The 11,958-nt window shown below is 39.5% G+C and overlaps 1 protein-coding gene across 1 annotated transcript; it reads left to right on the forward strand.

The window, feature by feature from the left end:
* Positions 1-10,310: 10,310 nt before the first annotated feature.
* On the forward strand, positions 10,311-11,333 carry GPR33 (G protein-coupled receptor 33; the record flags this gene model as incomplete). The annotated part of the gene is made up of 1 exon (XM_079913489.1): positions 10,311-11,333. One exon carries the CDS (start codon positions 10,311-10,313, stop codon positions 11,331-11,333), a length of 1,023 nt encoding a protein of 340 aa, XP_079769615.1.
* Between the last annotated feature and the right edge of the window lie 625 nt (positions 11,334-11,958).

The raw sequence follows: 11,958 nt of genomic DNA on the forward strand, positions 1-11,958 counted from the left end.
TTCTTGTTAGCCAAACTTCCTCTTCCAGGATCTACTTTCTTTTAACCTCAAAACTTTCTCTGGCCAAAGGGTCCCACGCTGCTCGTATGTGTGAAAAAGGAAGTACCAAGAAATTAACACCCTCTGGGAGCATCCATAAACCAAAAATTGACAGGAATTCGTGTATAAATACCCAAGCTCCTTGTCCCTTGGGTGAGGTAAGCTCCTTGTCCCTTGGGTGAGGTAACCCAGGGGTATGTGTTCTACACCGTTTCCCAGAGTTCCTCAGTGGAATTAAGCGTTAATTACCCACAGCTGTATCTTGTTTAATACTTCACCCTTCATTTGCTTCTGTCCATCTCTATCTCCCTTCCCCACCCCTTACCAGGGCTTCCTGAGATCATTTCAGAAAAAAAACTACTTGCTCTAAGTCTACTTCTGGCTGAACCCAAACTGAGATAATTGGTCTTCCCACTGTCACTCTCACATTTCAGCAACCCATTCTCCACCTCAAAAGCCAGGCTATCTTTTTTTTTTTTTTTTTTTTGGCTTCAATGGGTCTTCGTTGCTGCATGCAGGCTTTCTCTAGTTGGGGTGAGTGGGGGCTACTCTTCTCATTGTTGTGGCTTCTCTTGTTGTGGAGCATGGGCTCTAGGCACAGTCTTCAGTAGTTGTGGCACGCAGGCTCAGTAGTTGTGGCATGCAGGCTCAGTAGTTGTGGCTCACGGGCTTAGCTGCTCCATGGCATGTGGGATCTTCCCAGACCAGGGCTCGAACCCGTGTCCCCTGAATTGGCAGGTGGATTCTTAACCACTGCGCCACCTGGGAAGCCCCAGGCTATCTTTTTAAACTACCACCATAACCATATCACTTCTTACTTAAAACTTTTCAGTGATTTCCAATGCTCTTAGGATAAAGACCATCCAATACCTTAATTTGAAGTTTCTGGATGTTGATTCCAACGACTGCTTTACTACCTGTGTTCCTCTGCCACACTCTAGAAATTTTACCATCAAACAGAACTGCCACACCTTGAACATTAAAAATTCCAATATCCCACTTCAACCACAGTCTTCTATACTCATATAAACACTACTATGCCTACACCAGACCTCCAGTCCCTCAACTCCACCCTCTCTCTCCCTCTGTCAAACTCATGGTGGTTTTCCTATTCTACTTAAACCCCTAGAAATATCACTTCTGCTACTTTCTTATCAGCATTCTCAACCCTGCTGGCCTCCTCTCCTGGTAGTATTAGCATGGAAACCATCAGCCAAGAATATTTTGACAATCTGCTTCTTCTACACCCAGGCTGGAAGTAAATGTAAGAGTAAGTAGCTCATAATTTTACTTTTGCACAGTGAGGTATTTTTCCCCGTTCCTAGGGGGAACCCACAAATAAATGATCCCTAATCTCAAATAGACCCTTAACATAGCTCAATAATTTTTTGTGTGTCTCTTATTACTTCCATAGGAAATTCTAAATTTTCATTATTTTCCATCACCCTTCCTCTGTTCACTTTCAGCAGACTACGTTGAGTCTGAGTTTGCAGAGAAACAAATCTATCCAAGCCCTTGACTCTATCATCCTGTCAAAAGTCCATCTCTCCACCTGTGCTCCAAAGCCCAAACCTTTCTCCCCCAAGGCTGAGCCTGAATCCAAGTCCTTTCATAATCAAAACGTAGACCAACTTCCCAGCCTCACTTTCTGCCTCTCCTCCAGATACATCCTACCTGCAATTCTCAAACGTGGGGAGGATCTGGAGCCTGATGTGGTACATCTTATCCAATAAGGCCGTGAGCAGACAGAACCCAGGAGAGAGTCTCCTGAATAAAGATGAATTCCTGTTTCCAGGAATGCTATCACAACAAGGACCCAGCCAAGGAGGAGAATCCAAGCCATAAATCGTGGCATGAAGTTGGAAGGTCATGAGCCAAAGATTCTAATAAATGGGGAGACCCAATTTGGAGAGCGAGAGCACGTAGAAAGTAGAAAAGGGTCAATAGGAGGAAACAGACATGGAACAAAAAATGAGTTAGGTACAGCATAATGCTCTCCTCTTAATCACTGCACAGTTGTCTCCTTTAGGTCATTCCAATCCCATTAAATGTCACCTATGGAAAGGTCTTTCCCAACAGCCCCACTTGACTAGACACTTAGTTACTCATCACATTTCCATGTTTTAATACTTTGCATAGTACTTTAGGTGCTAGCTGATATTTCTTTTTTTTTTTTTTTTTCTTTTTTTTTGGTACGCAGGCCTCTCACTGCTGTGGCCTCGCCCGTTGCAGAGCACAGGCTCTGGACGCGCAGACTCAACGGTCATGGGTCACGGGCCCAGCCACTCCACCGCATGTGGGATCTTCCCAGACCAGGGCACGAACCTGTGTCCCCTGCATTGGCAGGCTGACTCTCAACCACTGCACCACCAGGGAAGCCCCTAACATCATTCTTAATGGTGAAAAACTGAAAGCATTTCCTCTAAGATCAGAAACAAGACAAGGGTACCCACTCTCACCACTATTATTCCAGATAATTTAGGAAGTTTTAGCCACGGAAATCAAAGAAGAAAAAGAAATAAAAGGAATCCAAATTGGAAAAGAAGAAGTAAAATTGTCACTGTTTGCAGATGACATGATACTATACATAGAGAATCCTAAAGATGCCACCAGAAAACTACTAGAGCTAATCAATTAATTTGGTAAAGTAGCAGGATGCAAAATTGATGCACAGAAATCTCTTGCATTCCTGTACACTAACGATGAAAACTCTGAAAGAGAAATTAAGGAAACATTCCCATTTACCATTGCAACAAAAAGAATAAAATACCTAGGAGACAAAAGACCTGTATGCAGAAAACTATAAGACACTGATGAAAAAAATCAAAGATGATACAAACATGGAAAGATATACCATGTTCTTGGACTGGAAGAATCCATTGTGAAAATGACTATACTACCTAAAGCAATCTACAGATTCAATGCAACCCCTATCAAACTACCAATGGCATTTTTCACAGAATTATAACACAAAATTTCACAATTTGTATGGAAACACAAAAGACCCCAAATAGCCAAAGCAATCTTGAGAAAGAAAAACGGAACTGGAGGAATCAGGCTCCCTGACTTCAGAATATACTACAAAGCTACAGTAATCAAGACAGTATGGTACTGGCACAAAAACAGAAATATAGATCAATGGAACAGGATAGAAAGCCCAGAGATAAACCCACACACATATGGTCACCTTATCTTTGACAAAGGAGTCAAGAATATACAATGGAGAAAAGACAGCCTCTTCAATAAGTGTTGCTGGGAAAACTGGACAGCTACACGTAAAAGAATGAAATTAGAACACTCCCTAACACCATACACAAAAATAAACTCAAAATGGATTAAAGACCTAAATGTAAGGCCAGACAGTATAAAATTCTTAGAGGAAAACATAGGCAGAACACTCTTTGACATAAATCACAGCAAGATTCTTTTTGACCCACCTCCAAGAGAAATGGAAATAAAAATAAACAAATGGGAGCTAATGAAACTTAAAAGCTTTTGCATAGCAAAGGAAACCATAAACGAGACGAAAAGACAACACTCAGAATGGAAGAAAATATTTGCAAACGAAGCAACTGACAAAGGATTAATCTCCAAAATATACAAGCAGCTCATGCAGCTCAGTATCAAAAAAAAACCAAACAACCCAATCCAAAAATGGGCAGAAGACCTAAATAGACATTTCTCTAAAGAAGATATACAGATATCCAACAAACACATGAAAAGATGCTCAACATCACTAATCATTAGAGAAATACAAATCAAAACCACAATGAGGTATCACCTCACGCCAGTCAGAATGGCCACCATCAAAAAATCTACAAACAGTAAATGCTGGAGAGGGTGTGGAGAAAAGGGAACCCTCTTGCACTGTTGGTGGGAATGTAAATTGATACAGCTACTATGGAGAACAGTATGGATGTGCCTTAAAAAACTAAAAACAGAACTACCATATGACCCAGCCATCCCACTACTGGGCATATACCCTGAGAAAAACACAATTCAGAAAGAGTCATAAACCAATGTTCATTGCAGCACTATTTACAGTTGCCAGGACATGGAAGCAACCTAAATGTCCATAAAGAAGATGTGGCACATATATACAATGGAGTATTACTCAGCCATAAAATGAAATGAAATTGAGGTATTTGTAGTGAGGTGGATGGACCTAAAGACTGTCATACAGAGTGAAGTAAGTCAGAAAGAGAAATATATGGAATCTTATATGGAATCTTAAAAAACAGTACTGATGAACCTAGTGGCCGGGAAGGAATATAGATGCACATATAGAGAACAGACCTGAGGACACGTGGGGGACAGGGAAGCTGGGATGAAGTGAGAGAGTAGCATTGACGTATATACACTACCAAATGTAAAATGGATGGCTAGTGGGAAGGTGCTGCGTAGTATAGGGAGATCAGCTCAATGCTTTGTGATGACCTAGACAGGTGGGATAGGGAGGATGGGAGGGAGGCTCAAGAGGGAGGGAATATGGGGATATATGTATACTTATAGCTCATTCACTTTGTTGTACAACAGAAACTAATGCAACATTGTAAAGCAATTATACTCCAATAAAGATATAAAAAAATTTTTAATAAATAAATACTCAATAAATGTTTCTTGAATTGCACTGCCTGGAGATTTGCTCCAGCCCACCGGGCTTGCTAGTGTTCTCTGATACAGCTTACATATTAATACTAACTATCATGTATTTAATACCTACCATGTGCCAGGCACTAAGTCCTTACTTATAGTATCAAATAATTATTATTAATAATTCTTAATAATATTTAGTAATAATTATTAATCCTCAAAAGAATACTCAGGAGTGGTGTTTTCTTTCGTTTTTTTACATTCACAAATGAGGAAACTGAGACTTAGAGATGTTATATATATGGTAAGTAAAAGAGGTAGAATTTATATCTATAGTTTTGTTTTCTATCCTATACTGTTTGTGCAATCAATATAGTGCCTATAAGCAGTTCATTAGTATTTTTAGTGTACATTATTTCTGCCCAAATCTTTTATTAACTAATAATGGAATGTAGGACAAGTTCTCAGATATCTCGATGGGTCTTAGTCTCTTCACCTATAGCACCAGGAATTAGATGAAGTTAACTGCTCGGTCCCCTCTAGCTCTAAAATTACATGCATCTGTGAGTTCCTAGACTTTCAAGCATTTGATTTTGCAACTCTATCTGCTTCTGCATTTCTATCTGTTTCATACTGTGATCACATCCAAACCACATAAAACAGTTTCCATTTCCATGAATTCTTCTCTTGAAACCACTGCACTTATCTTGAAATATGAAAAGTACAATGAATGGAGTCATATCACCAAAGCCACAGAAGAGAAGCTCCTTCCTCAAACAGTCTACGTCTTTCTCAACAGAGTTAATACCATTGGTTTAATTACCTATTAGATAAAAATACTCACTAGTGAGAGTATTTCTGAGGGGAGTAATGGAAGAACAAAATTTTAGGCTATCTAATTGTGGTACTAGCCCTTGTGCATATTTTGGTGGAGGGTGGGGGTAGGGAATTAAACACTAGTCCAAAATATATTTGTTATTTACAAAATTTACTAGTTGTAGAGTTTGGAAATATAAGGGGGAGGAGGGAGGAAGAAGAACCTGATCCAAATCCCTTTTTGCACCAATGAAATAGTACAGGGCGGCTGAAGAAGCCCTTGGTTCTTTTCTTGGTGAAAACCTACTGTGAATCACTTAACCTCTCTAAGTGTCACTTTGCTCATCTTCAAAATTAGTGGGTTTGGATCAAATAATATCTCAGGTTGTTCCAAGTCTGTGAATTAGCTCAAAGGGTATGAAAACCTGGCAAGAAATTGCTTTTAAAAGGCAGTAGCAAGTTTGAAAACTTATCCTTAACTTGAAGCAAAGAAGATCAGTTCTTAGGTTGAAGGTCATAGCCCCAAATGAATTAAGAACTAAAATTTAAGCCTATTTTTTAAAAGCTACAGTAGCAATGAAAGCTTTAAAATTCTAAGTCTAACCTAAATAACAGATTCCTGAGCTTCACTGCTGAGCCACACAGCAGTTTTGATGTATTTTCTCCATTGGTGGTGCAGAGATGAAGAGGAAAGCAAGCAGGAAAGAAATCAGGACACGGAGGTCAGCACAGAGTCTGATCCTAAAAATTTCAGAGGTGGATTAGAGAGAGGAAAATAGAAAATGCAGGGCTCAGTCAATTCATAAATGTGTTACCTGTGTTGTAGGATTTTCTTATAATGTGATTGTCTTCTAGGATATGGTAACCAATTCTGTGCTCTTTCCAGCCATTCTCAACAACTGCACAAATGCAGATCATTCTGCCCGTCAGTCTTCATCTTCCCAAACTAAATAAGATTAGTTTTGGGCCTGTTATAATACATTCCATTTCACTGTGAAACTCGATATTTGAGTTCTCCTTTCTGATCATTTTCTCTCCAGCAGGATTAGGTAGCTGATTTCCAAATTTTATTTTTTCCATGCTTGATATTTACTACTTCCCTATGTACCCAACACCATGCATCCATATGCTAACAAACATGCTAGAATCGAGGCAGAGTGGGTGCCTGGTGGAATGACCAAATATGAGAAGGTAATTTTTAATCAGTGTTTTAACACTGGAAACAAGCTTTGTTATGGAGTAACAGCACTTAAACAGAATAACTTAAATAGAATAACTTTGTTTATGGAATTTTTGTAATCTTTCCTTGAAATGGAGAAATGATTTGAAGAAGTACTCATCTCTCTACCTACGCCTCTATAGCACACATTCCGCAGAAAAAGGAACAGGGAAACAACAAGAAGTCACTGAATATTTAAATAGTAGGCTCGAGGCTGGGGAGTAGCATCAGCAAGAAGAAAGGCAGATGAGATGAAGGCAAAGTGTCACTGACTTTTGCCTCTGTCCCTGGAGAGGAGATTGCTGATATAGAGTCTCTCTGGCCTTCCCAAGACCATCTGGCATGAAGATATAACTCCAAGGTAAGATTCCTGAGCAAGCAGCTTTATCCTACAGCTATCATCTGCATAGATTCTCTAGGCTTTCTCCAGATCAGTTTCCCGAGGTTCTTGTGGTTCCCTCCCCCATAGTAGCTCGATGTCCCCAAGCCCAGGAGGGGTCTTCCTGAAAGCCACTTGTGCCAAAGCTGTCACTATAGCAAGGTTTCAAAATAACTCTAAATCTGACAGCCTCTGCCCCTATAGATGAACATTTAGATTTTTTCAGAAATCCCTGGTGGTACTCTAGAATTCAGTAGGGGGCTTTGGGAAGGAAAGAAATATGACATTAAAAGGGCAAAATGAGGCTCTTGCTAGCCTTAATATAACAAATCGAGGGGACTTCCCTGGTGGTCCAATGGTTAAGAATCCACGATTTCACCTCAGGGGGTGTGGCTTCGAGGGTTCGATCCCTGGTCGGGCAAACTAAGATCCCGCATGCCACCCAATGCGGCCAAATAAAACCAAAACAAGTTGAGCAAACTAAGGGGTAAAAAGTTCCTGAATGCCTAATATGTGCCATGAAGGGAGCTAAGTGGTTCATGTACATTATCTCACTTAGTCCTCATAAAAAGTCACCGGGGTTTACAAGGTGAAAGGGGCTCAGAGTTAAGAGTCCAAAATCACAGAGCTGTTTAAGTGGTAGAGGTAGGATCGAAACCCACTTCTGTGGAATGCCAGAGCCCCAGTTCTGCCCCACTAATTTATAAGCAAGTACTTCAAAAGTGTTTTAAAAGATGTTTAAGGATGAAGAAATCTCCTGGTCATGTGCAATAAATCAAAGTTCTTAGGAAGCTTTATACGCTCTTCAGAACGACTACCAGTGTTGCTTTTGCTCAAGTCCTGCATTACTTTCAGATGCCCTTCTATACAGAGCTCAGCCACACAATTTTTAATAAAATCTTCCCTATAATTCAGTTTCTCGTATGCACATACACAGAGAGACCATACACATACACACACACACCCAGACATACAAACACTACACGTATACACACTGCACAGATAGATACACACAGACCGCAGATACCACAGAGACCACACACAAATACACCACACTTGCACAGATCACAGATACACACACACACAGCTCCACACACACCCCATGAATTTATACACACACTAGAGATACACACACGCCACAGAGACACACACCGTATATGCACATACATACACACAAATGCACCACAGATATATGGACAGACTACAGACACACACACACACGCACACACATATACACACACAAATAGACACACACAGGCCATACACACACAGTATCAGAAATCCTCCGTGGGATTTTGTTTCTCCTTGTCTACTCAAGCCCCAATGTCTATACAGTTTCCACCATATCATCTCATTAACATCTCACCTCCCGCTACTGGCCTCTTCTCTCCATCCTACTCCTTCCCAAATAGGGAACACAAGCTCTTTTCTTTCCATTCCCCAGAGCAACCACCAACACAAGAAGTTGTGATTAATGAGGTTAAGGGAGACATTACACCATGTCAAACCATAACAAATGGATTCAAATTAAATATTAGACATTCCTTATTTTAAATCCCGTGTCATCTCTGCTTCTCAATATCTCATTGACCCTTCCTCCTCTGCAAGCCTCCTTGCCTCCTGCTGTGTTTTCCTGGGGCCCCTCTCTGAAGACCATCCTCCCTCCTCCCCCTCTTCTCATGGTCCCAGGACCTTCACCCAGCCTCTTCCTTGGGCTCCCACTCTTTCACTAATCATTGCCTATCCATTACATGTCCCAAAACTTCACTTTTTATTCCCAAACAGACTACCAAGATATCTTCCTGAAGAGAACCATTTTTCTACTTCGGGGGAAATTTTTGCAACTCCCTTAGCCAGCAGAATTAAGGTTGTTATGGTTTCAATAGCAATTATTTTATTTCTTCTCTCTGTATATTCTTAGGATGTTTTTGATTAGTGAACAAAATCATTAGTAATTTCCATTGCTTTATCCAATTTATCAAAAAACAGTTTGTTGATGTGACTCTGTTATAATAGCTATTTTCCAAAATATTCTCACATTTATATTTTCAATACTATAGGAGCAGTTATTCAAGAAATGGGATATTTTGGATAATCAAATACTCCATTTCATGGAGCGTTATCAAAATACACTACACATGAATTACCAGTTTTCAAAGAAATAACATAAAACATTTATTGGGTTCCCCACCTGCCACAGTGGAGGTGTGGTGGGAGATGTTGAATATGAAATTTAACCCCTGTAAGCCTCACTTTCTCCTCTGTTTAAACATTTGCCTTTGTATGGAAAAAAAGAAATTATTTTTATATGAAGTTTCCTGCATACAACAAGTACTGGATAAATATCAGTTCCTTGACTCCTCTCTGTCTTTCCCCTCCCCAAGTAAGAAAGAACTACTGCTATATTCTACCATACACTTTCCTCTTTCATTGATGATTTTGAAGGTACTTCACAATCTTACGGTGCCGAAGGGCTCCTGTATGAATATCAGTTCTTACTGTTATGTGCTGAGTGTTAGGATACTAGGTAATAGCATTTACTATATATAATTAGCTCATGGAGAAATCTAATTATAGCTCCCTATGATTACTAACTTACAGCCATTGTTGTCATTTTTGTTATTCAATTTCGTTATTAACATTGCCTTGACCAAGTCTTAGTCAAGTAAAACTGATTCTTCACTGACTTATTCAAGAATCTGTGCCCATCAAGAAGGGTCAGACTTCTGGTTAATGTCTAAATAGAAGTTTTTGGGGGTTTTTTTTGGCTGAGCCAAGGTGGCACATGGGATCTTTTTTACCCGTGTCCCCTGCATCGGCAGGTGGACTCTCAACCACTGCACCACCAGGGAAGCCCCACAAGGGATCTTAATTACCCGACCTGGGATAAAACTCGTGCCCCATGCAGTGGAAGCGTGTAGTCCTAACCACTGGATTGCCAGAGAATTCCCTAAATAGGATATTTTTAGCTGCCTAAATTAATTACTTAACGAAGTGAGAATATTCCAAACTTATTTCTATTTCACATTAATTTCATTGCATCTGTAGTATTTCTATTTTTGATGCCCAAATTAATCTGATCTTAATTCCTCACACAAAATAAAAGAAAAATATCTGATTTGCATTATTGTAAAAATATTGTTTGTCATTTTAAAAATATTGTCATTTTGACTATGAATATGCAAAAATTACTATATTAATTTCTATATTTAACCATTTCTTTTGCTTCTTTTTTGTTGTTATTTTCAGTTTCTCATTCCAATTATGGATCTGATCAACTCTAATGATTACCTGCTCAATGTCTCTACTTCAATAAGAAACAGCATTCACATTCCAACATCTGCCTCAAAAGTGATTGTTGCACTTCTTTTGTTCACATCATTTATAATTGGCACTATCACCAACGGTTTCTACCTATGGGTGCTAAAATTCAAAATGAAAAAGACTGTTAATACTCTCTTATATTTTCATCTCATTCTCTCTTATTTTATTTCAACATTATTTTTGCCATTTCTGGCCATCTCCTACCTTCAGGAAAATCACTGGAGCTTTGGAATGGCCACATGCAAGGTCTTCAATAGCATTTTGTCTGCAGGGATGTTTGCCTCTGTTTTCTTCCTCTCAGCCATCAGCATTGATCGTTATCTTCTCGCTCTTCACCCGGTGTGGTCACAGCTGCACCGAACCCCACGCTGGGTTTCCAGCATCATCTTGGGAGTCTGGATATTTGCCACTGCCCTCAGCATGCCCTATGTGGTTTTCAGGGAGGTACATGATGACCATAAAGGAAGAGTGACCTGCCAGAATAACTATGCTGTGTCTACTAACTGGGAAGGCAAAAAGATGCAAACATTAAGAAAATGGATTCATGTAGCTTGTTTCAGCAGCCGCTTCTTGCTGGGCTTCCTTCTGCCTTTCCTCATCATCACCTTTTGTTATGAAAGAGTAGCCAAAAAGATGAAAGAGAGGAGCCTCTTCAAATCCAACAAGCCCTTCAAAGTCATGATGACTGCCGTTATCTCTTTCTTTGTGTGTTGGATGCCCTACCATGTATACCAAGGTTTAATTCTCACTAAGGACAGATCACTACTTTTCCAGTTGACTCTGATACTCACAGTGATAACTACGTCTTTCAATACTGTCTTTTCTCCCACACTCTACCTATTTACTGGGGAGAACTTCAGAAAGGTTTTCAAGAAGTCTGTTCTTGCTCTTTTTGAGTCAACATTCAGTGAAGATTCTTCGGGAGAAAGGACACAAAACCTAAATTCAGAAGCCGATATTTAAATTCTGGATCCCAGAGAAAAGAATGGATTCTTAGTCAATGATATCACCAGAGACAGACCCTCAACTCTTGTATAATATAATCCCTATATTAGAGAGACACCTGGGCTGTATTATAGTTAGATCTATGAATATTATAAGGGCTGTAAAATGTGATGGGTGATGTTGCAAATGTGATTTTTTTTTTTTACTTTCGTTGTGGTAAAATATATATAACACCATTTTTCATTGTACATTTTAGTGGCATGACCTAAATTCACAATATTTTGCAACCATCACCACTATCCATTTCCAAAATTTTTATCACCCAAAAGAGAAACTACGCATTAAGCAATAACTCCTCTTTCACGCCCCTACCCCCCGCCCCTTCCCCTAGCTCCTCATATCCTCCAATCTGCTTTCTATCTCTATGAATTTGCTATTCAAGATATTCCACGTAAGTGGAATCATACAATATTTCTCCTTTTGTGTCTGGCTTATTTAACGTAGCATAATGTTTTCAAGGTTCATCCATGTTGTAACATGTATCAGAACTTCATTCTTTTTATGGCTAAATAATATTCTGTTATATGTATATACCACATTTTGTTTATCCATTCTTCTGTTGAGAGACATCTGAGCTGTTTCC

Source organism: Stenella coeruleoalba (genome assembly GCF_951394435.1).
Source record: "Stenella coeruleoalba genome assembly, chromosome: 2".
Lineage (NCBI taxonomy): Eukaryota > Metazoa > Chordata > Mammalia > Artiodactyla > Delphinidae > Stenella > Stenella coeruleoalba.